This window comes from Citrus sinensis, chromosome 9 (genome assembly GCF_022201045.2).
Source record: "Citrus sinensis cultivar Valencia sweet orange chromosome 9, DVS_A1.0, whole genome shotgun sequence".
In the NCBI taxonomy this organism is placed as follows: Eukaryota; Viridiplantae; Streptophyta; class Magnoliopsida; order Sapindales; family Rutaceae; genus Citrus; species Citrus sinensis.
In genome coordinates this window covers 9,901,540-9,925,922 of record NC_068564.1, presented here as the reverse complement: position 1 = coordinate 9,925,922, position 24,383 = coordinate 9,901,540, and the positions used below count along the sequence as shown (strand labels likewise).

Here is a 24,383-nt window from a genome sequence, read left to right as displayed (position 1 = left end):
CTGTTTCACACGATCCACATGTGGGTTTACTCACTAAACCAATAGTTTCTTGATGGCTGTTTTGTTCGTAAATTTAATCAAGTCAAGTGGAACCCATTTGATTTTGGAGTCTAACCACTTGAAAATGTGTTTTATTTTTTTCACCAATGTCCCGTCGCTTTCGTATCCAAGTCCGTTGTCTGAAAGACATGGCTCGATTGACAATTTGGTCGCTGTACATCATCAATTCGATCTTTAATACAAAAGATATCATCTTTCTCGCTCTAGTGGATGGTTGAGTCCTCCGCCATTACATTTACTCCTCGATTGCAAATCGAATTTTTGAAAATATAAATAAATACATAAATCAATCAATGTCTTGATGATAATCTTGGAGGAACAAGAGAATTGCTGTAGAAAAAACCCAAAAGGAAAAACAGAACAAAAAAAATAGTTGGTAGGTGATTTTCCGAGGACGAATAGTATGCCGCCACGTGACAACTCAATTGGAGAAAGGGTGGAAGGTTCATTAGATCCTTCTAGAATGCCTTTGTAACTGAGGAAGCAATAAGGGCAGAAAGGTAAAAGAATTTATGTTGTACCCCATATTTTAATTAGAATGTCAATGTGGGGGATGTCTCTACATGTCCGTGCAATATAAAAGCACGTGATTCCTGCAAACCTACGGCCGCCACCTGTCCGCAAAGGAGAGAGAAATGGTTCCTACCTCTAAAAGATAAAGAGAAATTCTAGAGGTACCAACATATAATATACAAATGATATTATTATAATATATATGTATTTATTTAAAAAATTATAATGAAAATAGTAGTTATATTAAATTTAATTACACATGTCATACATGAAATTAATTAGATATAATACACCTTTGATATATTTTAAAATTCCTTCTAAGATGGGAAACCTTCAAACAAAGATTGTAATGTAGTATAAAAGCGACAGTAAATGTCATTTTTTGCTCCACGGGCAAAAAATAATTCTCAAATAAAGAAAATGTCGAATCACTAAAAAGATAAAACCTAAAAAAGAATAAACTTGATATTCTTAATAAAGATTTAAAATGTATCTTACATAACAACTCATGTTACTCTATATTTATCTGATGCATGAATTGAGTATTTTATGTAGTACACTAGTGCGACATTTAGACAACTCTTGTCACTAGGCTTTGACACGATAAACTACATATCTAAGCTCCCTGAGCTCTCATGATCTCCACAAAAAGATTGGCCCGGGATTAATTTATGAGCTCTTTGAGCTTTCCAAAGAGTTTCTTTCCTCTGAGCTCTCCAAGTCAAGTCACCCCTATGGAGCTCCTTAAAGTACTCAATTACCATGCGGTGAATCAATCAAAAGTTGATTTCATCATTCACAGCTTAACAAATTTTTAACTTTTACAGTTTAAAAATAACATTGATTCGTGTTTCAATTCTAAATTGTTTTTTGGAAAATTATCATTTGTATACCCTTAGTTTACTCAATTATTAAAAATACTACAACATTTTGAGGGTGTATCAATCGTCCACCCTAAATTAACAAAATGTATCGGCTGACCACCAAACCGTTAGTTGCCGTTTAAGTATGATGATGTCAAAAGAGTAATTTGGTCTTTTCATATGATACAAGTGATAATTTAAGGATATACATGTGATAAAAAGAGAATTTAAGGGTATACAAGTGATAATTTTCAAAGGTAAAATCGTTAATTCACTGTAATTCCGTTAACTTTCAAACGGCAACTAACGGTTTGGTGGTCGGCTGATACATTTTGTCAACTAAGGGTGGATGATTGATACACCCTCAAAGTGTTGTAGTATTTTTTATAACAGAGCAAATATAGGGTATATGAATGATAATTTTCCTTTTTTTTGGGTTACTAGTCACAAGTTTAGTTTTCATCGTACTTATCAAATTTTGCTTTGTACGTTAAACACTGACGAGTAAGAAAGAGTTATTATTAATCAATGACCAAAGTTGTCAAGTTGTCGTGGTTATTAAAACATACCATTACAAGTTTGCTTGTTACTCCCCATAATAACGCAAAGCATTTGAGAAAATATTTGACCTCCAATCTTACAAACAGTAAAGAACATCAACTGTTGGCAACAAAGGCAAAGAAGAAAGTGGCATGAACCACATGATGAGATCTATTAAACAGAGAGAAGGAACAAAATAATAATAATAATAATAATAATAATAATAATAATAGTATTAGTAGTAATAGTAGTAGTAACGGGGGGTGAACATAAGCATATACTATCTCTAGGTTTCTATACATATGCGCAAGGGCTTAGAGATGATCGATGTTGTAGTAATCTACACTAGTAGATCTCCAAAATGTAGCCACCACTCTATAAATTCCAATTGCAGCATCATGGCAAGCACCATCACATCCTTGATGGGTGGCATTTTACGAGAGAAACTCACATGAGATATTGAGGTGGTGAGCTCGTCCAATGGTGCTCTATCATGTGGTAGAATTATAAATCTCATAATCGGTTCGATTAATTTTTTAAATAATAAATTTAGTAGTAGTCTTACAATGATTTCATTTTAGAACCACTACTATGCCACATGACAGAATATCATTAGACAGGCTCACCACCTCAATATGTTGAGGTAGTAAGCCTTTCTTATGTAAATTTATCTAGCATTTAGGATCTTGATGATTTTATACATGTTATACAAATCAATACACTATCATGTCACATTATCTCATTAATTCACATATATAACTCCAAGTGTAGTTGTATTCTACAAAATGAGTGATGTTGCTCTTTTTTTTAAAAAAATAAAAATAAAATATTGTTTTGTTGTATTCCATAAAATGAGCAGTGTCATTCTTTGAAAAAAAAAAAAAGAAAAAATTATTGCAAGCTATAGATATTACAATCTCTTAAATCTATTAGGTGTTTGAAGTTATATACTCCATTAATACTATGTAAAAGTTGAATCTTTTTGAAAATATGCTCAACAATCTTTGCAATTCAAATATTATTACACATTATTTTTTTTTTGTTCAATATTAAATATTACAAAAAAAAAATATCATCACATACCACACTACAAAACTGAAACTTGCCTTGAAGTATTATTATTGAAGTCCAGTTTGAAAAATCTATGCATTGCGGTTAGTTGGGATATGCTTCAATGTATCGTAATTGAATTTCAACAGTTTTTTCGATTTAAAGATTATTACAGATTTATTTTTTAATATTAAACATTACAAATAATATATCATCACATAATATAATAGAAAGTCGAAAAGTATTATATTTGAAGTCTAGTCCGAAATTTAAGCATCATTCATTCGTCGGGACCTGCTTCAATACATCACCTAGAAACCCAACATAAAAAATATCAATTTAGAGAAATTATTCTTCACCACCTCCAGAATAAAATGATCAGAAAGTGTCATCACTTGACCAAGAAAACGTCATCACTTGATTATGCTATTTGTGTATTGAATATTTGCCAAATCTAACATGTACAAAGTGGCTAATTCAACACATACCATCGATTCATTTCCTATCACTTTTACTCTATCAACCAATTATTAATCGATAATCCACTAGATATGCTGCTTGATTTGGGGCTATTGGTGTCATTAATCATATAATTATGCTTGGCCTAACTTTGTCGTTTGATTACATATTGGTCCCTCTTGGTCTCCTTCTAAAGAGCATACCTGGGATTTTTTATTTCTAAATTGATTTTGCCTACCTTATATTATATTTCATCTATAGGATCTCTTGAATGCAATTTTGGAAACCAAATTATAAGTTTTCAAAATATTTTAACATTTTTCTCTCCATCTAGGAAGCAAGAAATTGCACTTCAAAGATCACATAATTGGAACAATACATATCAATATCTTGTGCATCATCAACACAAAACTGAAATTAAAGATCCGTTGATATTTGTGTTAAAAGCTAAATATGTTAAATTAAATTAGCTTGGAAGCCAAATAGAAAATTAAAACTTGTGCTTCATTTAATTGTTAATTTTTTTTTTAATAATGAGGAAGAATATGTTCAATTTTTCATCTTTCAAACAGCATAAATCGATAGGGTTAATTGAGATTTCTTGAAACAAACAGCTAACTATTTTAAAGATAGAATTTTGTCTAGAGCAACGTTGATTTATTCCAATTTCTTTTGGATGAACAATCATGTAATAAATAATTAATTCACGTGAAAGGTTTTTGGTTTTTTCGGTGAAGATCTATAAATTTGTTCATACATGAAGATCACATGGAAGATGGAACAAAGCAAAATGCTCGTACATTTCTTGGAAGTAAAGATATTCGAATATGTCCGTTCAAAATGAAATATGTTCTATAGAATCTTGAAACTTGCCAACATTTTGTACCAAATGCAATCCATTATATATATCTATATCTGTATCTATGTCCATATATATATATAAAGAGAGAGATGGTATAACACCATTATAGAGGTTAGTTAATCTAGTCGGTAAAATTTTATTGGCACAAAAGATTTGGAGTTCGAACGCTCTTTACGTGAAGAAAGTAGAAATTTACTTTCTATCAGGTCATGAAAAGAAAACATAATAAGAAATTATATCGATCACGACAATAAATAGAATTATTGTCCACACGAGGGGTGAGAAAATTTACTTTCTATCATAGAATGCTTTAAAAAAAAGGACAAATATATCAATTATATCAATCATCAAAAATATATTGAGACATTCCGATTTCTTTTTGTTTTTCCTTTAGAATATAATAATACTATCCGTTAATTATTTAAAATAAAAGAATTTGCATGGTGGCATTTTTTAAGCATTGTATATAGATGTATTTTTATCCAATTTTTTTTTTATTAACATTGAGAAAAAAGACACCGAAACCCCAAAATTTATCTAAACAGTCACATAGCTCATCTATTTTCATAAACAATCAAACAGATTCCTTTTCTACAATTATGTGCTCGGATTATAACAGCAAAAAAATGACTTTTTTTTGTGCTAAAATGGACAAACATAATATAAAAACAATATAATAAATATAATAATATATATTTGTATTAATTACTTTAAATATTGAGCAAAATTATTTAAATATTGTTAGTCGAGGAATTTTTTCAAATTTTCATACTGAAATCAATATATACCAAACTTACCCCTTGCTGTTTTTATAATATACAATAGTCCCATACAGTTCCTCTAATTTTGTGAATCATCATGTAGATTCCTTTTTAATTATCATGCCCTTAGATTATAACAACAAAAAAATGAGTTAAAATTTTTATAAAATAGACAAACACAATATAAAACAATATAGTGATAATTTAAATTTCTATTAGTCATTTTGAATATTTAGCAAAATTATTAAAGTGTTGTTAAATCAATATCGTGATATTCATCTTGGGGATATAAAATATATATTTATTACAACAAAATTATTAAAATAACAAAAGAAAAATATCTTATTATAATTTTTAGTTACACTGAAATCTATATTTTTTATTTTTAATATTTATTTTTTATTTTATTTATTTATTATAAATATAAACAAAAGTGCATTTCAAATAAAAAAATAGTAATACTGTAAAATTAAAGTGTTAAAAAAGTTGTCGGATATTATAAAAATAGCAAAGAATAAGCGATAAATATTTTTTTTTAATGGAGAAGAAATTGACAATATCCCTAACTATTATACATAACTAAATTACATAATATGACTAAGAATTGCAAACAATAACTCAAGATGGTCCGCAATCAAACCATACTTGAACTTTTAGGTAGCACTTTTAGATTACATTTACATAGCATGACCTTTAAAAAAATGTCTTTAATAAAATATGTTTGACAAACTAATTAAGTTTATTGTTAACTTGGAGTTGCTATAAGATAAAACACGAATCACAGCCGCACACGTAAAGTAATAAATAGTAAAAAAAAAAACTCATTGTAACTTTGATCGTATGGATATGAAAAAATACTCTACTTTAGAGCGGATTCAATATAATCAGACCCACTAATTAATAATATTAAAAATCTAAAAAGACATCAAAAGGTTGCCAATTGAAATGAAAGCACATCAAGTGCTTAACAACAGGGAAGTTGTGACTTTACCATGGATACAAATATGGTCTAAAAAGCCAATGTACGTTTTGGAATAAAATATTACAGGGAATCAATTTGTGTTGTTTTGTTGCTGGGATCTAAGACACCAAAGTCCTTATATAGTTGACAGGTAGCATTTTGTCTTTAAAGGTCCTTTTAAACTGCTTTTCAAAATATATATCCATATATCCAGCTAGCTTGCAACAACTGTAAGGTAACACAACTTTGTCTTTTTTTATTCAGCCAGTGATCTAAGATTATGTTTGAAAGTTAGGGTTAAGTGTAAGATTGAGAATGTTAATCCCATGTTTCACACGCTTATTCGGATTGGATTAATGAACTAAATTGAAATTTTAATTTATAAAATATTAATAATCTCAATTCTCATGTGGGTTTAGTTAGAATTAAACAATGAGAAAAAGAAAAAAATTGTCCATTTAAAACATATTTATTATTTATTACATTATTTTTCATAACTTAAAATTATTTATTTACTAAGTAATTTATTTATTTTATTCATGATTTACTTAAAAAATATTAATTAATTTATTATTCAAATATTTTCATTTATTTTATTTAATGCATAGATATATCTCACATAGAAATTTATATAATTTATATTTCTTTGTTATAATTTTTACTTCTCAATAACTAATTTGAATATATTTTCTTACTATTTTTATTTTTAATTAGTTATAAAACTTCTTACTAAATATCCATAAATAGTTGATATTTGAATTTCAAATATTAACTTAAATACTATTTTGTTTCATTTAAATTTAATTTAATATAATCCATCCAATACTATACCAAACATAAATTAGCACTATTTATAATCCAACCTAATCTACTCCGTTCTTAATTCTTAATCAATCTAATCTTGCGTGCCAAACATAACCTAATGGAAAAATTATTCATTGCAGAAGATTCATTTAGTTTGTTATTACAATTGTAGTCCATGTAGTTTATTAAAATCATAAATGCCAAAAGTTTTTAAAATATTTAGACTTATAAATCATATTATTTTGAATTATTAAACTTTGGTCCATTAACCTAATATGACCGTAAAAATGAGTGACGGTATTAAAACAACAATATAATAGCACATAAACAACTTTTTTTGTTATATAATATACATTTAGTATAGAATAAATAAAATTGAATATGTATTAAAAATATGAGTTATTAAAGAAAATAGTGAAATAAAAAAGTGTAGAAATAAAAACATATTAAGCAGCAACAGTTTATCATTTTACTGTTACAAAACTTTATCATCAAATTTTTCTTTTCAGTATTAGTTGACAAGTTAATTTATCCATACATGCAACTTGTTGGCTTATCTACAAAATACCGACATTGCCTTTTAAAATTTAAAGAAGTCATTTTAAATTTCTTTTGTGGCCCTCTAAAAGAAAGATAAAAAAAAAAAAAACATAAAAAGATACTAGATTAAAGTTCTTTCGAATTAAGGAAAAAAAAAGAAATTAGTTTGAACTTTTGTCCCTTTTAGATAATTCAAAAAAGCTTCTAAACCTAATGTTTCTTGAGAAGTGTCCATATTTTAAAATTTTGGACTTCCAAATCCTTATAGTAATATTTTACTCTTGAATAAAAATGACTAAATAATAAATTAATCAGTTCCTTCCTATATAGTCTTTCAAATGTAGATTATTTTTCGCAGACTCATTGAAAAACATTTTCCCTGCAACAATAATTTTATGTATTATTATCCTGCGACCGTCGCAGCCAGCTGTGTTGCGATGGTGATTAGCCATCGATAAAAGCCATATTTCTCGTAGTAATTAAATAAATGCTCGATGACTTATTGGCGTCCTTCTCTGCTCATCGTCGCTCAAAAGTCAAATGTTATCGGCAGTTAAAGACCCTTTTCAAAAGTCATTTTATCCCAAGCAGGACTTATACGTAGAAATTTCGAGCATCTAGTTCTTTACAATTAAATTACAAAAAGACAAGAGTTGTTCAACATTTCATTGTTTTATATATATATATATATATATATATATTCGAGGAAGCACTGAGAAAAGAAAGGAGAATAATGATCATAATTAGCAATTTGAAAATCGAAAATCTCAGAGACTAACGGAATATAATAATTAATCACAATCCCTAAAATTTACGCTATTAAATAAGATTAAAGGGAATACAAGTCATCATAATATAATATTTAAACCGATTGTGGGCACCTCCCGGCTTCCTCTTCCTCATGAGTGTTATGAAAGCAGATTTTCTCATTCATCATCGAGAGTAATTTTAACTTCAATTACGATACTTCTATACGGACAAAGATTTCGTTAACAAACTTAAATTTTATAGTGACCTTTTAAAAAAAATGTGACTAATAATGGAGCGGACCCTAGATATACCTTTAATTTTTTACTCCCATTAATATCCACTAAAATGATTTGAGATGAATTAAAGCCACTAGGCTAAGGCTAGTGGGTAGAACCCAAACTTCACAATTGTGAGGTCATGGGTTCGTTGTGAGTGTTTAATTTTCTTTCTCAATTTGAGAGAAGACAATTTTCTTTCTTTCAAAATGCGAATGAAGTAGATGTCTCTCGAATATTAAAAATGTGAGTGGAATAAATATATCTCGAATATTAGAGAAGATAAAAATTTAGACGGTGTTTCATAAGAATTAATGTAAATTAGTCTCAATAATAGTCCGATTTATAAATATCAGTTGTAATCTTATATAATATGATTTGTATTCTTGAGCAATAGACTTATGTAATAAAAAAAAAAATTGAGATGAATGAAATTTATTAATATTTTCTCTCTCTCCCCTCTCCCCTCTCCCTTCTTTTCTCTTGTTTTTTTAAATCTCTCATATAATAATAAGTTTCCCCATATGCTTCGACTCATTTTCATCTGCTGGGTCACCAATATCCATCATAGCTTTCATATTTTCATAAGTTACATACATTGCTGGGAATGAACCAATAAAATTGTTGTTCTAGGCAACGTAGAGAAAAATTAATCAGTCCTTATAATCCTTTAAAGGACCATAAAATTTATTCGAAGGTAGAATAAGAACCTCAGGCTCCCGAAGAGTTCCCAGCAAATGTCGGAATTAATGTGTCCTTTATCTTGTTGTCGCCGAGATTAAGAACTTGAAGAGAAAAGAAGAGGGAGGGAGAGAGAGAACACGGCAGGGGCAGAGAGAATATATTGGGAGAAAAAGATTAAAAGTGAGACAGAAAGAGTGCATTTAGAAGTGACGCGTTGCAGTTGGACCGCCAAAGCCAACTTTATAAAAGTGTTATCAAACACCTTGACAACTAAACTTTGACAGCTTAGTAGTCATTTTTTTTTTTAAATTTTGATTCATAGTTATAGTTTTTACTCCACTACAACTACAGCTTAAAAAATAAAACACTTCACTTTTAAACACACTAAAAAAATATTAAAATTTTTAAATATTTAATTTTAATACATCTCATCTATTGAGTTACCTTAAATCCAACGAATATTAATGAACATAAAACTTTAAGAGACCGATAATATAAATAGTTATATCTCATCTTATATCATGACAGAAGATCTACCAAAAATTGAATTATCAAAAAAAAAAAAAAAAGAAAGAAAAGAAAAACCACTTATCTAAGTTTCAGACATCGAGAAATATTTCAGTAGACTTGTATAAGTCAAAAAACTTTGAATAAGAAGACAAGAAGAGTTATTATGTCCCCACATGCTACTCCATAATTACGCTGCAGAAGAATTTACATCCAAGGAGGCACTCACAATTTATAAAATCTTACAAAAAGAAAAACACTTTCATTTTTTTGAAAACAGTATGCTTATTGGATAGACTTTTTCTTTCTTCTTTCTGTCTTTATTATTATTATTATTATTATTATTATTATTTTGGAGAAGTATTGGATAGACATTTTAACTCTTTATAACACAATAAATAATTCGTCAGTGACTCTAATAATTGGGACAAGGCAATTATGTCAATACACCAAAAGTGGGAAAGACTAATGGCAAACACTAGAAACACAGCGATGAATAAGTGAAATTAATAATAATACTATAATGTGAAAAATTTTGTGGCAATCCGAATGGTTTCCCAAAAGATTTGTTGCTGAAATCCGTCACCAACCAATGTCAAAAGGCGAATGGTGCAATAATAATGTCCACAACAGCACATTGTTGGGCACAAATCAATGACTTAATTAAATAATATGTATATATATTATGTGAAAGAGAATCATTCTAGGATGTCCCAATGCTGGAGTCTAAAGCACAGAGACTCAAAGGCCCTTTTTTAGTGTTTCCCTAAAATTCTGTAGAGGTATTTATTTGGAGGATGTACTACAAGATGAATGTATCAGAACTCGGGAGAAAATTTTTACATTGTAAAAATGTATATTCTAACAATTGGGGAAAAAAAAAAAAAAAAAGAAGAAGAAATCTTGCTCATGGCTCAGAAACAAGCACCCCCGGCCCCTACACCATCAGCACCTAAAGAAGATCCCATTAAAGCAAAATCTTGGAAAAACCAGTGAGGGCAGATGGACCTCCTTCTGCACTTACCTCAAAATAATAATAATAACCTGACTCCAGATTTTACCTATGGATAAGATTAACATGTGAAAGAATCTAGCATCTACCGATTTTGGACAGAGACTTCCTAAACACTAATACTCGATGATATTGCACTTGCAACAAGTAAGTCTTATTCAGTGTAAAGAAGCTAATCCGCATGCTTCAACTAGACTAAAATCTTATGATAAATGCTTGCAGTTCATGTCGTTGTACCAGAGTCAAGGCTTGCCAAGTTTCCCACAAGCAAAACCTCATGAAGTTCATGTGCTAAGGGACCCACGAATGCCCCACCCCCCCCCCCCCCCCCCCCCACCCCCCTCCTTCTTCACACTCAGGTCCAGGACTAGGAAGTATCCAACCTGGTAGGGGCCGGCCTGGTTATATCAGAAAATATACTCATATGCACAAACTCTGACAACAGTAGAGACATACAACATATATAATTTATTGAAATTAACTTCCAAGGAAAACTGACGTATATTGTCATCATATACTACAAACATAACTCAATTCTATACATGGTCTGTTGGATTTTTTTTTGTTCTTTAATGATATCATCTCTGAAAGGTTGATAAGAATACATAAAAGAAAACAATTATATATGGCGCGGTTGTAACTGTTGGGGAAAGTACCAAAGATATGTAAAATCTTCTCATGAACTTTTCTAGTGACTTTTTATCTCCTCAACTTTTAGTACCAAAAAGATCCCCAAACACATACGCATACCCAAAGCCCAAGTAATGAACAATCTTTATGGGGGCTCTGCAGTGAACATGTGAGAGTATTGACTCTGGCGCGCCTAAAGCCCTTCTCTTTAAATTCTCTCCTCTGCCTTTCGCTTCCATGCATCTTCTACACCTCTCCTTTTGCTTTCCCCCAACAAAGAATAACATACAGAATCTCTCTTCTCTTCTCCCTCTCTTAGGATATGCCGGAGAAAATGGGGTCACCACTTTCTAGTTTTCTCAGACAAAACAAGCCTTTATTCTTCAGGATCTTTTTTATCTTGTTTTTCAGTTGTATACCTGATACAGCCAACCTTTGTTCTAATCTCTCTTTAGCCACCACGGCAGTTCAAACTCATTCTGCTTCCTCTGATAACCATTTCTCATTGAAGAAACTAACTCTAGATGGGCATTTCAGCTTTGAGAATATTCATTATGCAGCCAAGGACTTCGGCAACACTTACCATTTCCATCCATCAGCCGTATTATACCCTAAATCAATTTCGGATATTTCCTCCACAATAAAGCATATTTTCAATATCGGTACTGCTTCACAGCTAACTGTTGCTGCTAGAGGCCATGGTCACTCCCTCCAAGGTCAAGCACAAGCTCACCAAGGAGTAGTCATCAACATGCCTTCACTCCAAAAACCAGTTATGAAAGTCCACACAGGTGAGCTGCCTTATGTGGACGTTTCTGGTGGTGAGTTGTGGATCAATATTCTGCATGAGACTCTTAAACATGGACTTGCACCAAAGTCTTGGACAGACTACCTCCACCTTACCGTCGGGGGAACTTTATCTAATGCCGGAATTAGTGGTCAGGCATTTTTGCATGGACCCCAGATTAATAACGTTTACCAGCTGGAAGTTGTCACAGGTACGTTCAAGCAAACTATATATTATTAGCCACGATCGCCAAAAATACACCCCGCTAGAACATGGTACGAGTTCACTTTGCCAAAGATGAGGGTGGCATGGCAATTTAATTATTTTGAATGTGGTAAAATGACAACTGCACTATCCTATCAAGCTATGGGAAACCTTTACCGTGAACTGAACCTAATATAATTGTTTCTAATTTGACTACCTAGAAGAAGATGCAATAGCAAAACAGAGATAATAGGCATCAAGTAAAAATCTTATTTAAGAGTTTGGTTGCAGGAAAGGGAGATGTGCTTACCTGTTCGGAGCAGCAGAATGCCGACCTCTTTCACGGTGTTCTTGGAGGACTAGGACAGTTTGGCATCATCACCCGGGCTAGAATATCTCTCGAACCAGCTCCGAAAATGGTAAAAAACATAAATCTCTATGGAAGTGTAACTCCCTTTCTAACATTGTTTATCAATTTTCACAGGTGAGATGGATTAGAGTGCTCTATTCAGAATTCTCCATTTTTACCAAGGACCAAGAGCATTTAATATCATCAGAGAGTTCATTCGACTACATTGAAGGATTTGTAATAATAAACAGAACAGGCCTCCTAAATAACTGGAGATCATCCTTCAATCCAAGAGACCCACTTCAAGCCAGTAAGTTCAATTCAGATGGAAAAGTTCTTTATTGTCTAGAAATGGCCAAACACTTCAACCCAGATGAGGCTGGTATCATGGACAAGGTATGACTTGCCAAAAAAACTACTCCAATGCAAACAACAGTCTTTGCTAGCAGAGAATTCATTGCTAACCTCTATACATCATGATGCAGAAAACTGAAAGCCTACTATCAAAACTGAGTTTCATACCATCCACACTCTTCCAATCGGATGTTTCTTATGTAGACTTCCTGGATAGAGTGCACGTGTCCGAGATAAAACTCCGAGAAAAAGGATTATGGGAAGTTCCTCATCCATGGCTGAATCTTCTCATACCCAAAAGCAAAATCTCAGACTTTGCTCAACAGGTCTTTGGTGAAATTCTTAAAGACAACAGCAATGGACCTGTCCTCATCTACCCAGTCAACAAGTCCAAGTAATTAATCAACAGGTCATAGAATTCTTTATTAATCTTTTTAAGTTCACCTTTTAAACCTTGTTTGCCCTCTGGTTGCAGGTGGAACAGGAAAACATCTTTTGTCACCCCAGATGAAGATATTTTCTACCTAGTGGCATTCCTATCATCTGCATTACCATCATCAAGGGGGACAGATGGGTTAGAACACATAAATAACCAAAATCAAAGGATTCTGGACGTCAGTACTAGGGCCAATCTTGGGATTAAGCAATATTTGCCTCATTACAGCACCCAAAAAGAGTGGCAAGCTCACTTTGGCCCTCAGTGGAAACTTTTTGTACAGAGGAAATATGCCTATGACCCTTTGGCAATCCTTGCTCCTGGGCAGAGAATCTTCCAAAAAGCAATACCCTTCTTATGACACTACTCTCTTGCACGAGCCAATATTAAAGAGGGACCTTAAGTCATATGGAACCGTTATTTAGCATAATTGTACATTACTAATAGTTAATTTCCACTTTCCATACATTATTGGGTCTCCACCAGAACCATAATAACAATAGATAAAGTAATAAGCTCTTTTAAAATTTTGTTGATAACTGGAATTGTAATTCTGCAATTAGACCGCCTCTGATGATGTGTTTCCAAACATTCAATACAGAGAGCTACGTGCAGTTGGTTTCTGCTATTCACAGTTATACCATTATTATTATCTTAAGAAAAGTTCTCATAAATTAAGCTTCATAAAGTATGTTTTTTAACTCAATAAAGTAAACTATACATGTTATTATCATGGACTAGATGTTATGTACCCATCCTTTAAAGATACTAAGAAATGCTATTGGGAATATAAAATTTCATAAGCCAAAGTATATAATGATATGTTATTCAAAATCACACAATCTCAAGAAGCAGAAAATGTCAAAAACGTTGATTGCAATGACAACAGACTACTCTTTTTAGGGTACCTCTCTCCACCCAAGTCCTGGCCTACGTACTTCTTCCCGTGGTTGTTCATAATCTTGGGCATCACGGATTGAAGCTTCAAAATCAGTTGAATCACTCGCAACAGGAAGAAAACTACTGATATCATCTCTAGCTCCAAATCCCCCTGCCCTTACAACATCATCAGGTGTTATTGTAGCCTCCATGTTTAGTTCACCAGAAGTGTCCGCATTTCCCAAAACTGCATCTTGTGGAACAGTTTCCCTGATATCCCTATCAACTGCATCAACTTGTTCATGCTCTCTCTGGGATCCAGGAGAGGGTTTTGAAATATCTTTCTCATCCGTCTTGGCGAGATTAGACTGTGTTGCTTTGTTCCTTGTGTCTTTTCCGTCTTTATCTGGGGAATCCAAGCTCAGAACATCAATATGACAAACCGAAACCACCATATGCAGATAATGTGTTGGTGCGCAAAAACATTTTAAGAACTAATTTGATGTGAGAGGAGTATGAATTACAATCACTCAAAATATTTCTATCAAGGGCTTTACGATAAGAAGTGAAACTAAAATGACAAAGAAGTCTCTCAAAGAATTCAACAAAATCATTAGAAAATGCACATGGCAATTGGGTTGCATCCACTCCACTACAATAACGTGATCGGCAACATTCCATCGATGTTTAACTAACAACTGTAAATATATCTCATTAATTTAACTATTGAATGTCAAATTACATGTCAGGAAATCTTCATCATGGGCAAAACTAGAAAATCCTAAATGGAAAATGCTCACTGTGAAATTCCAAGAATGCATCTATTGCTGGACCCTGCAAATAATTTTATGGTTGGACATGGGTGTCCTGAAACACATATCACTGTAGTGTTCTCACTCAATCTTGTCTTTTCCAGCAGTTATATGAGTGCACAAAGAAATATGTTGAACCGATTCCATGTTGCCTTTTTTCTGTTGTTCACATATTTCAAGACTAGCTCCAGCAATTATATCCAAAATAAAACAATTCATCCTCCTGTTTGTGGATCCATGGTAAAGCTTTGGACTTGAAGTAAATTTCATGACTTTGTTCTCAAATAGGTTGGCCTTTGTAGTTAGTAGTCTAATACTTGGAACTCTTTTACTTTTGACTTACCTTTAAATAGAGCTTAATGCCTGTTTTAGTTGAACAGGAAAAGATTTTTCTTTTTAAGACAGACAATATTAAAGTTCATGCACAGTAAAAAGAAGTTCCTACTAAGTAAGAAAATAAATTGTTACACTTTTAAGCACTGAAAAACTTGTGCATCAACAGGAGCAAAATATCTATTTCGACTATAGATTAAAGTATAATGAAAAGAAATGTCCGATCAATGGCTCATATTTGTCCAGCTAACATTCGTTAAAGTCCGGCAAGCTGCTGGTAAACATCATCTTATACAAAAGTTTTGTTCTTTTAGTCTCCTTTGGTGCACAAACATTTGACTTTATTTTATTTTATTTTTTCATATTGAACTACAATTTTTTTTTTTTTAAATTTTACAGTCTAAAGACAACCCAATTCCCTCCCCAACCATGTGATAGGATTCGAACCCCAGACATTGATTTCGCTTAAGAAAGTTTACCTACTGCACTAGCTGGCACCCACAAAATATTGGAACAACATTTACAGACATTTAATAGCAGAAATACGACCAGTCATTTAGGCATTGAAAGACCAAACAACTTCCAGCCAAGCTTCAATAAAATTCTGAGCACAAGGTCAAGGAGAAAAGATGACACATCAACAGCTCATATATTCAAAGGGAAAGTTATCAACGTATGGAAAACCAAGATTGCCTGTTATAACATTCCACATATGGCATTGGTATTATCTATACTCCTGATATTCTTATTTCTGTATTCGGTATGGTTGTCCATACTAATGAAAAACTAATTAAAGTTAAGCAGACTGATAAAACATAAGACATATGAAGATAGTACCGTGCAAAACTCCGACGGACTGATAATCCATGACAGATCGGAAATTGCAGATGTGAAACAACACAGAAGTTCCAGTAAATTATCTCTCTTCTGTCAGAAATAAGATTCTTTGCAGATCTTCAGAATGGATCCAACAGAACAAAAATATTGTAAGAATATATGTACAAAATAAAACAAATTATTATCAATTGACGTACTATTCAATCTATGCAAAACGGATCCAAGAAAACAGTTGGTTATAACAAGAAAAATTTCTGCAATACGACATGGAATAAATACATAAGAAAGCAACAGTATCTAAAATTTAGATATTGTTTTGTATATTATGTTTTAGCAATAAAATGCAAAGTGAAATTTCCTGTGGCACAAAACAAACTACTGCCAAAGATATCTTTAAATCTACAAAAGAATGCCAATTAGCTATGATCATAATACACATTACCCTTGAGAGTGATATACAGTTTCAGAATCATGACTGTGGCTCAGTTTAACATGACCTCTTAAACAATATAATAAACAAAGCAGGAAAAATTAGCTATGGATATTGGGAATGTCTTTTGTTCACCCGAAAGAAAATATTAAAGGCCAATGTAAAGCTTCATAAACAAAATAGAAGTACAAAGCTACATACACATATCTCCCAAGAAATCTCATGTGGGTAGGGAACCCTATTTTCTTCTCCAGAAGTTACAAATCATGATCCTGAAAATCATGATCATTTGGCTATTTATAAGAATATTTTGTTATTTTCGTCAGAGAGAGGGGGGAGGGGGGGGAAGAAAGAAAAACCACTTATTTACATTTATACAGGGTCCAATAACTTCTTTCTGCACGTGGAGGATTTTAGAAGAATAATTGAAAGACAACTTCTTTCCATAAAATTGAAATTTTTACTGATTCTTCACAAGAGACCAGAATCCCCCCAGAGCGAAGCATAACCATCTATCTGTCAATAGCAGTATATCCGCATTTCCATGTTGGTTCAGTCAAATTTAAGTTTCTTCGAAATGAATGAATTATCCAAACACTTGCAAGATTTCTAATTGACTCTTTTGAGTTTTAGCTCTGGCTTTAAACTGTCATACTAAGGAACTTTGTAGAATGATTTAATTATGCATTTTGGGAATTAACAAATTATGTGTTCTGAAATTAACAATATTTTGAAGAGACTTTGTACTTAAAATAAAAAAAAATTCACTCGGGAAAAGTATTTTCCACAGTAACACATGATTAAATTACATATTGTATGCTCCAGACCTCCACTAAGATGTTTGAGTAAAACTTTTGCAGAGAGAGGGGAGCAGAATGATTAATTGCTTCTATAACCTTAAGACGTCTTTAACACAATTGATAAGCCTATACGACAGTGAAAACTTCAAGAAATAACTGAATATGATTGGTCACCAATAACCAACATTCCATTGAAAAAAAAAAAAAAAAGAAGTAATACTTGCCAAGTTGTAACTAATGCATACACATCCTAGTGATTACATTGTATAGCAGAAGCACAAAGTTTTTTTTTTAAGATAGATTGGTTTCCCAATAAAATCACAGGCTTTCAAATCAAGCAGCACTCAATTAATTGGCCTATAAACTCCCTTCCAAGCCTTCCCCCACCCTCCCACCCCCAAAAATTTTTAATTGGCTTGGACAGAGATGAGAAATCTCACCCACTAAACAACAACCCTTGCCCCTATTGTCACTCAAACTCAGATAACAGCACATTCACAGCAGGCTAAGGTATGTCCAGGGGTGAAAACCTTCCTTTTATAGATTAAAATGCTAGTTATGAAATATGATCCCCCATGGGAGATGCGGTGAAGAGAAAAATGTTCCAGGAAAATAATGAGAACATGTAAATAACATACAAAATGACAAACAGGCTATAGACTACATGTTTTAGTAGTTCAGAATACGTCACTTCTCATTCAACAAAACAGTTCATCTCACAAATCCAAATAAAACACATTCGATGATTGTAGTTGGAATATAATTCTTAAAACACATAAAATACAAGTCTTCAAAGCCAATCTATACCCTCAAACATCACACAGATGTTTTCAATCCCATGTATGCAGGAAATATTTGGCCCATTAATAGGTCTCATAAGCAATTTTGTATACATTTAGATTAATGACCAACATATTTAGCTTGGACAACCATTTTTCTATTTATGCTAACAGAGATGTTTTTGGATGTTGAAAATTAATAAAATAAAATTCGACTTCTCGAGTCCCACTTGCAACATACTTCTGAAATCCTCTCTACAAAATGTTACTGAATATGTCAGTTTCTATCATGAAAATGAAAATAAAGCATTTAGGAGCATCTAGAACATCAAAGCAAGAAAAGATTGTCAAATGATGTGACAACGTTTAATTTTCAATTTCAAAATGCACATAGGGCTGTAAAACAGAAGTGTGGGAAAGTGTTACAATGTTACAATCTCATAATTGTGACATTCACATCCAAAGTCAGTGTCACCTGACACTTTTTAAATTTATCCCACACAAATACACAACCTTGGTACAAACATAAGGGATAAACTCATAATTGTGATATTCACATCTAAAGTCATTGTCACAGACCTTGACACTTAAAATTTATGTGAGACAAATGCAAATCCTTGATACAAACATAAGGGACCCTCCAACAGTTCTCAAGCATGGCACTTTCATTTAAACAAAGCCTTTGAATATTGAGGTTGGAGATGCATAGGATATTCAAGTCATAAAAAGTAATTATTCTAAATTTAGAGTCCATTGGGAGTAAAATTCAATCCCAAAAAATTCACCTTTCACTCCACAGACCCAACAAGCTAATTATAGACGAAAAAATCCCCCCCTCCATGTCCTCCATTTGTGCCACCATTACTCAAAACTGTTATCCTCTTTCTCTCTATTTCGTCTTCGTTTCTTATTAGTGACGTGATAATCTCCACATTTAAGATACCGCACATTGTAGTCATAAAACTTCCTCAAGTCATATCAAATCCTGAATGTTTTTCAAAATGTCATTGGACCTAACACTGATCGTCTCCCTTAAATTAAAGCATGCAGTCCTCTTCATTAACGAAACTGATAGAATAAGACGACCAATTCAATGTTTGAAGAAAATAGCAGATTTCATTCACCTTTCCGTATCAAGTATCCCTATCACTAAAAATTTACCATGTTAATCTCCTAAATCATTTATATCCATCATGTTAAATGTGCTTCTAGATCAGTGCCCTGAATCCCTATTTGCCATCATCAAAATTAAGCTTACTTAAACTTCCTGTACTTAATGCTAATGTACATAAAAATATTAATGGAAGAAGCCTTCTCAATCAGAACATCAAGAAAAGGGCCATATTACCCATTGCCAATAAAGTAAATTATAAAATGAAGAAGGGCAACGTAGCGTTATAGAAATATCACATACAAATACCATAACAGACATGCCCTACTACTCAAGTTTCAGAACCCACAAAAATAAAAAGCCTCATAACTTCATTGACTTCACGGCCACTCAAATGTTCTTATCAAATAAAGAAAGAAAGAAAGAGTACAAACAATATTTACCTGAGACTGAGAAAGAGAATGAGCAAGCAGAGTTATACTCTCAGCTCTGATTGCTTGCTGCTTTGATCTGCCTGATCTTGAAGCTTTCTGCATTCCTTGCCACCTTTATGCTGCATTTTGTTTTGTTTTAAATGATACGCACGGAACCGAGCTGGGCCTTGGGCCTGTGCGTGTGCTTTACATTGTGGTGACACCTGTTTGACACGAATCTACGGACGTTGACGTGCGTTTACTTTGCAATGCTGTTGTCGAACCATCATTGGACCACGTGGCTGGAGACAAAACACGGGTCACTTTCGTAATTCTCACTTTGATCCCCTGGTTTCTGCTGGTTCTTCTTACTTTCCTAGTTCCTTTACCATGTGTGAAAAATTTGTCAATCCACTGCTTCTCAGTAAGGTAAAAAATTTTCCTTCAAAATATTTGGGAAAATCAAATTATTTGTGCAAAATTAGGTTTTCCAAAGCACCTTTTTTTCAAGCAACATCATTACAAATTATTCCTTTTTTCCCAAGTATCCACACTGGACCCGGTGCCGTTTTGAATAGCCGATACCAAATGATAAAAACCCTTATACAGAACTCACTGCGTCTGTGAGCTTATGATATTCTCATTTAGATTGTTATACTTAACCCATGTTGGATTTGGATCCTAATATTGAAATTGCAAAAATATTGTAACATCAATTTATTATATTATCATATTTAAGGGAAAACAAAAACATTTCTCTGTTAATAAGAAGGAATAAAAAGAATGTGAATTGTGAGTATAAAAGAAGACTAGAAGATGTTTCACGTGTTATTACACCTTTGGGATAGCTCTGAGAACATTGCAACCAAGGACCAAACGGCAGACAAAAGAGTACGCCAAATTTGACTAAAGTAAGTCCATAAAAGTGAAACTTGTGTTCTACCAAATCATGGAAAAATGAACATGAAATGAAACATAAAATTAACTTTGAACTATGCTTCCTTCAACTATCAAAACTTCAATTCCATGTGATGGCCACACTAGGCGATTGAAAATAATCTTGTAGTATTGCCAAAAATATCATCTGAAAGCTGCCGTTTGTCTGAGTATTCCAGTAAGTATTGTAACATCATCCACAACAAGTTCTTCATAATCAATCTTCCAAGTAATTCTTCACCTGGGAAGTTGATGTCAATAAATTAGGTTGAGTATGCAATTCATTAACTAACAGCTAAGAGGAAAACAAATGTAGTTGAGTTAAGGACTCCCAACTGCCACCATTTTGTTATAGTGTAATCAGAATACCCAAAGGTGTGCAAAGTGGAGATAAAGATCCTCAACTCTCGTATTTAGAAAGCATGATTAAGGATATGGTTTCCCAAAAGCATGAAACTCTCTGTTCTATAGCTGTAAAGGGGCATGCTGCCATTGTTATGCTCATGGCAAAACTTGATTCTCATTTTGCTGCTTCATCACCATTATCGGAATCCCCACTATCATCATTACTTAAGGCCTCTTCTTTCCGATGCTCTTCTCCACCGGCATTCTGTTTGGCTTTTTCTTTTGGCGTTTCAACCGCTTCTTTGCTGTTCGTTCCTCTGCTGCTTTCATTCTTTCCTCCCTTTTCATACTAAACTCTGCAATTCTTTTCGTTTCTGGTAGTCATCATCCATCCTAGAAAACCGGTCTTGCTCCTTCTGTCTCATCCGCCGATACTGTAGCAAACAGACATAGAAGCTAGAAACCATGTACCAATATGCATGTGTGTGTGTGTGTGTGTGTGTAAAAGCAAGTCCTCTAGTTTAAACAAAATGACATCATTCACATGTGTAGGAAAGCATAAATGGAGAATTTAGTTTCACCATTATACACCTAACATTAAGAAGAGCAGTCGAATGCAAATAGAAAGAAATCAAGTGCAATTACTGTGAGTGCTTCAGCAACTAGTAAAATAGAAAGGTTGTGACCTTTCTCACAGGCATCAGAATTTACAAGCTATCCAGAAGAAAATGATTATTAGAACAGCTCCTCAGCAGAGAAGAACCAAACTAATCAATGACAGAACAACAGCTGCATCATATGGCCAGTGCCAAGTGATACGAGGGAAATGTGTAACACCTAGTGTACAATCTTTACTTTGGAAAAGAATCTACGTCTCCCTCAAGCTGCAGACATTTAACTCTTTAAAGACAGGTGAATTCCTCTCCACAATATAAGCACCCTATAACAAATTCCACTTCGAAGAATAAGTAGCAAACATATCTGAAAGCTTGAACTTCCCAAAAAACTGTGACCTTTTCCCCAAACTACACTAAAGCTCTTCATGATATTAACTCTAAAAACATAGACCATGGACAAATCACACACCTACACTTTTTATCGGCACTTTGTTGTATGTATAATTGCCTAATCACTAAGCAGCCTAACATTCAAATGTAGAAGCCATCAATGGCCACCAACGTTAAGTTAGCACTGCTAGTCTAAATAATGTCAGCAACAAAAATTCCGTGAATTGTCTGCAATCAGTCCACAATAAATTCATGCGAGCAGGAACTGACTTATCCCCGCATACCCCTTAGTCCTCAGTCTTTACTTTCAGCCTAATCAATTCCTTCTGAAAACAGTTTTAAATGTAGATACCACCCAGTCACTAACAAATACATACACATCAAGAACATGTTTGCAAACCTATAGTCAGGCCGGCATAGAGTTGCCAGCAATGTCTGTAGCGTCAACAACAATTCACCAGAGCCTAAAGTTGTACCAGGAGTTTTCAGTCTATTTTCTTTAATGGTGCATTCACAATAATGGAAACTTGTCAATAACAACCGATAACATGGACTCGCTATCGCATTATAATTTGGCTAACCATCAGTCCATCACCATGCCACCAGACTGAAGTTCTTATACCATATCCAAAATAAAACAATCCCAATCAATTCAGTAAAGTAAAACAAAAAACAAAAAAAGTGAATTTTAATATGACTTCGCCAAGCTTAAACACAAATGCATAAAAAAGGGATTAAAAAAAAAAAGAGGCTAATAAACAGTTACCTGGTGAAAGTCACCGGAGCCGGAACCAGCGGAACTTCCCGACGTGTTGTTAACGCGAACAGGCTCGTGTTCCATGATGCGACGGAGCTTGATATCCAGGTCCTCCTCCTCCTCCTCCTTAGAAACTGGCGGCGTATACTCCACAAGCGCCGTAGACGACGCCCCCTGCTTCGACTTATCGGCCACTGCAGCCAGTTTTAACTCCCCGTCCTTGGGTCTCCCCGTCGACATTTTGCCCCAAAACCCTGGCAAGATTCCGATTGAGGGAATTGCGTGGGATATACCCATATTCCCCCAAATACCCAAAATATAGGGAAAGTACAAACATAATCTTAATAAAATTATAACAAAACTTAACTGATTCCTCAATCACAAAGTCGAGTAAAATTAAAAAAATGATATGGCTATGTTGGGGCAAATTTACAGTGGAGTACAAATCTTAACCATACACATAAAATGATAAATATTAAAAAATTTATTATAATTTTGATTGTGTGGTTATGAAGAAGTGCTCTACCTTACAGCAATTCCAACATAGTCAAACTCTCAAAAGAAATTAAAAAATAATTTTAATATTTACTCAACTTATTTAAAAAATTATTCAACTTGATACTCGACTCATTCAATATATTTACTCCACTTTCTACTCAACTAGATGCTTGATTTACTCAACTCCCTTACTTCACTTCTTACTCGATTGAATATTCGACTTACTCAACTTCGTACTCAGCCTCTAAAAAAATAACATAATTGTTACTCGACTTGTTCAAAAAACTTGCTCGACTTTTACTTGATTTGTTTTAAATATTACTTTACTTAATACTTGGTCATTCAATATACTTACTTAACTTGATCAAATGACTTATTACTCAACATTATTACTTAACTCTTACTCGATGTGTTCAAAAACTTATTTGACGTTTATTCGACTTGTTTAAAAAATTACTCATCTTTTTTTTTGACTTAATATTCGACTTATTCAATTTACTTACTCGACTAGATATTCGACTTACTCAACTCGCTTACTTAACTTCTTACTCGACTGAATGCTCTACTTACCCGATTTCGAACTTGACTTCTTTAAAAAATAACATGACTGTTACTCGACTTTTACTCAATTTATTTTAAAAATTATTAATACTCGACTTACTCATCTCTTTCACTTCTTACTCGACAAAATACTAGACTTACCGGACTTTGTACTTGATCTCTTTAAAAATTACATATCTCTTACTCGACTTGTTAAAAAAATTTACTCGACTTTTACTCAATTTATTTTAAAACCTACTCCACTTATTAATCGACTCGTTTAATATACTTACTTGACTTCCAACTACACCAAATACTTGACTAACTCATCTCCTTTATTTTTTACTCGACTAAATTTTTGACTTACCTGACTTCATATTCAACTTCTTCCTGGACTAATTTTTCACACTTATAACTTAAATTGAGTCTTAAATCCCTACATTTTATGCAATAGTGTGTGTGCAACCACAAAAATGAATAGTGTACTATTAAAACTCATAAATCA

The 24,383-nt window shown here is 33.0% G+C and overlaps 2 protein-coding genes and 1 pseudogene across 4 annotated transcripts; 1 reads left to right on the top strand and 2 right to left on the bottom strand.

The window, feature by feature from the left end:
• Positions 1 to 10,965: 10,965 nt before the first annotated feature.
• Positions 10,966 to 14,022, top strand: LOC102611545 (cytokinin dehydrogenase 1-like). The gene is made up of 6 exons (XM_052433364.1): positions 10,966 to 11,027; positions 11,434 to 12,269; positions 12,554 to 12,681; positions 12,747 to 13,007; positions 13,097 to 13,359; positions 13,441 to 14,022. The coding sequence occupies exons 2-6, from the start codon at positions 11,594 to 11,596 to the stop codon at positions 13,760 to 13,762; spliced, it is 1,650 nt and encodes a 549-aa protein (XP_052289324.1). The 5' UTR covers positions 10,966 to 11,027; positions 11,434 to 11,593; the 3' UTR covers positions 13,763 to 14,022.
• Positions 14,023 to 14,180: 158 nt separating this feature from the next.
• LOC102611048 (uncharacterized) lies at positions 14,181 to 19,985 on the bottom strand. Of its 3 annotated transcripts, XM_025092632.2 has the most exons (4): positions 19,826 to 19,908; positions 18,513 to 18,526; positions 16,263 to 16,379; positions 14,181 to 14,686 (listed from the first exon to the last, which is right to left on the bottom strand). In XM_025092632.2, the coding sequence occupies exons 3-4, from the start codon at positions 16,291 to 16,293 to the stop codon at positions 14,301 to 14,303; spliced, it is 417 nt and encodes a 138-aa protein (XP_024948400.2). In that variant the 5' UTR covers positions 16,294 to 16,379; positions 18,513 to 18,526; positions 19,826 to 19,908; the 3' UTR covers positions 14,181 to 14,300. The 3 variants fall into 3 exon arrangements, with proteins under 3 accessions (XP_024948400.2, XP_006491494.2, XP_006491495.2); XM_006491431.4 differs by lacking the exon at positions 18,513 to 18,526 and having other exon boundaries at positions 19,826 to 19,985; XM_006491432.4 differs by lacking the exon at positions 18,513 to 18,526 and having other exon boundaries at positions 16,263 to 16,352; positions 19,826 to 19,953.
• A 585-nt stretch (positions 19,986 to 20,570) lies between these two features.
• LOC102611833 (uncharacterized) lies at positions 20,571 to 23,241 on the bottom strand (annotated as a pseudogene).
• Positions 23,242 to 24,383: the final 1,142 nt, after the last annotated feature.

Bases quoted from the DNA above. Each gene is read 5' to 3' on its own strand.
- LOC102611545 (XM_052433364.1), top strand. From the start codon at position 11,594: ATGCCGGAGAAAATGGGGTCACCACTTTCTAGTTTTCTCAGACAAAAC. The intron at 13,008-13,096 runs GTATGACTTGCC...ATCATGATGCAG, and splicing joins AGGCTGGTATCATGGACAAG to AAAACTGAAAGCCTACTATC. The intron at 13,360-13,440 runs GTAATTAATCAA...CTCTGGTTGCAG, and splicing joins TACCCAGTCAACAAGTCCAA to GTGGAACAGGAAAACATCTT.
- LOC102611048 (XM_006491431.4), bottom strand. From the start codon at position 16,293: ATGGATTATCAGTCCGTCGGAGTTTTGCACG. The intron at 14,687-16,262 runs GTACTATCTTCA...TGGATTCCCCAG, and splicing joins GTCCGTCGGAGTTTTGCACG to ATAAAGACGGAAAAGACACA.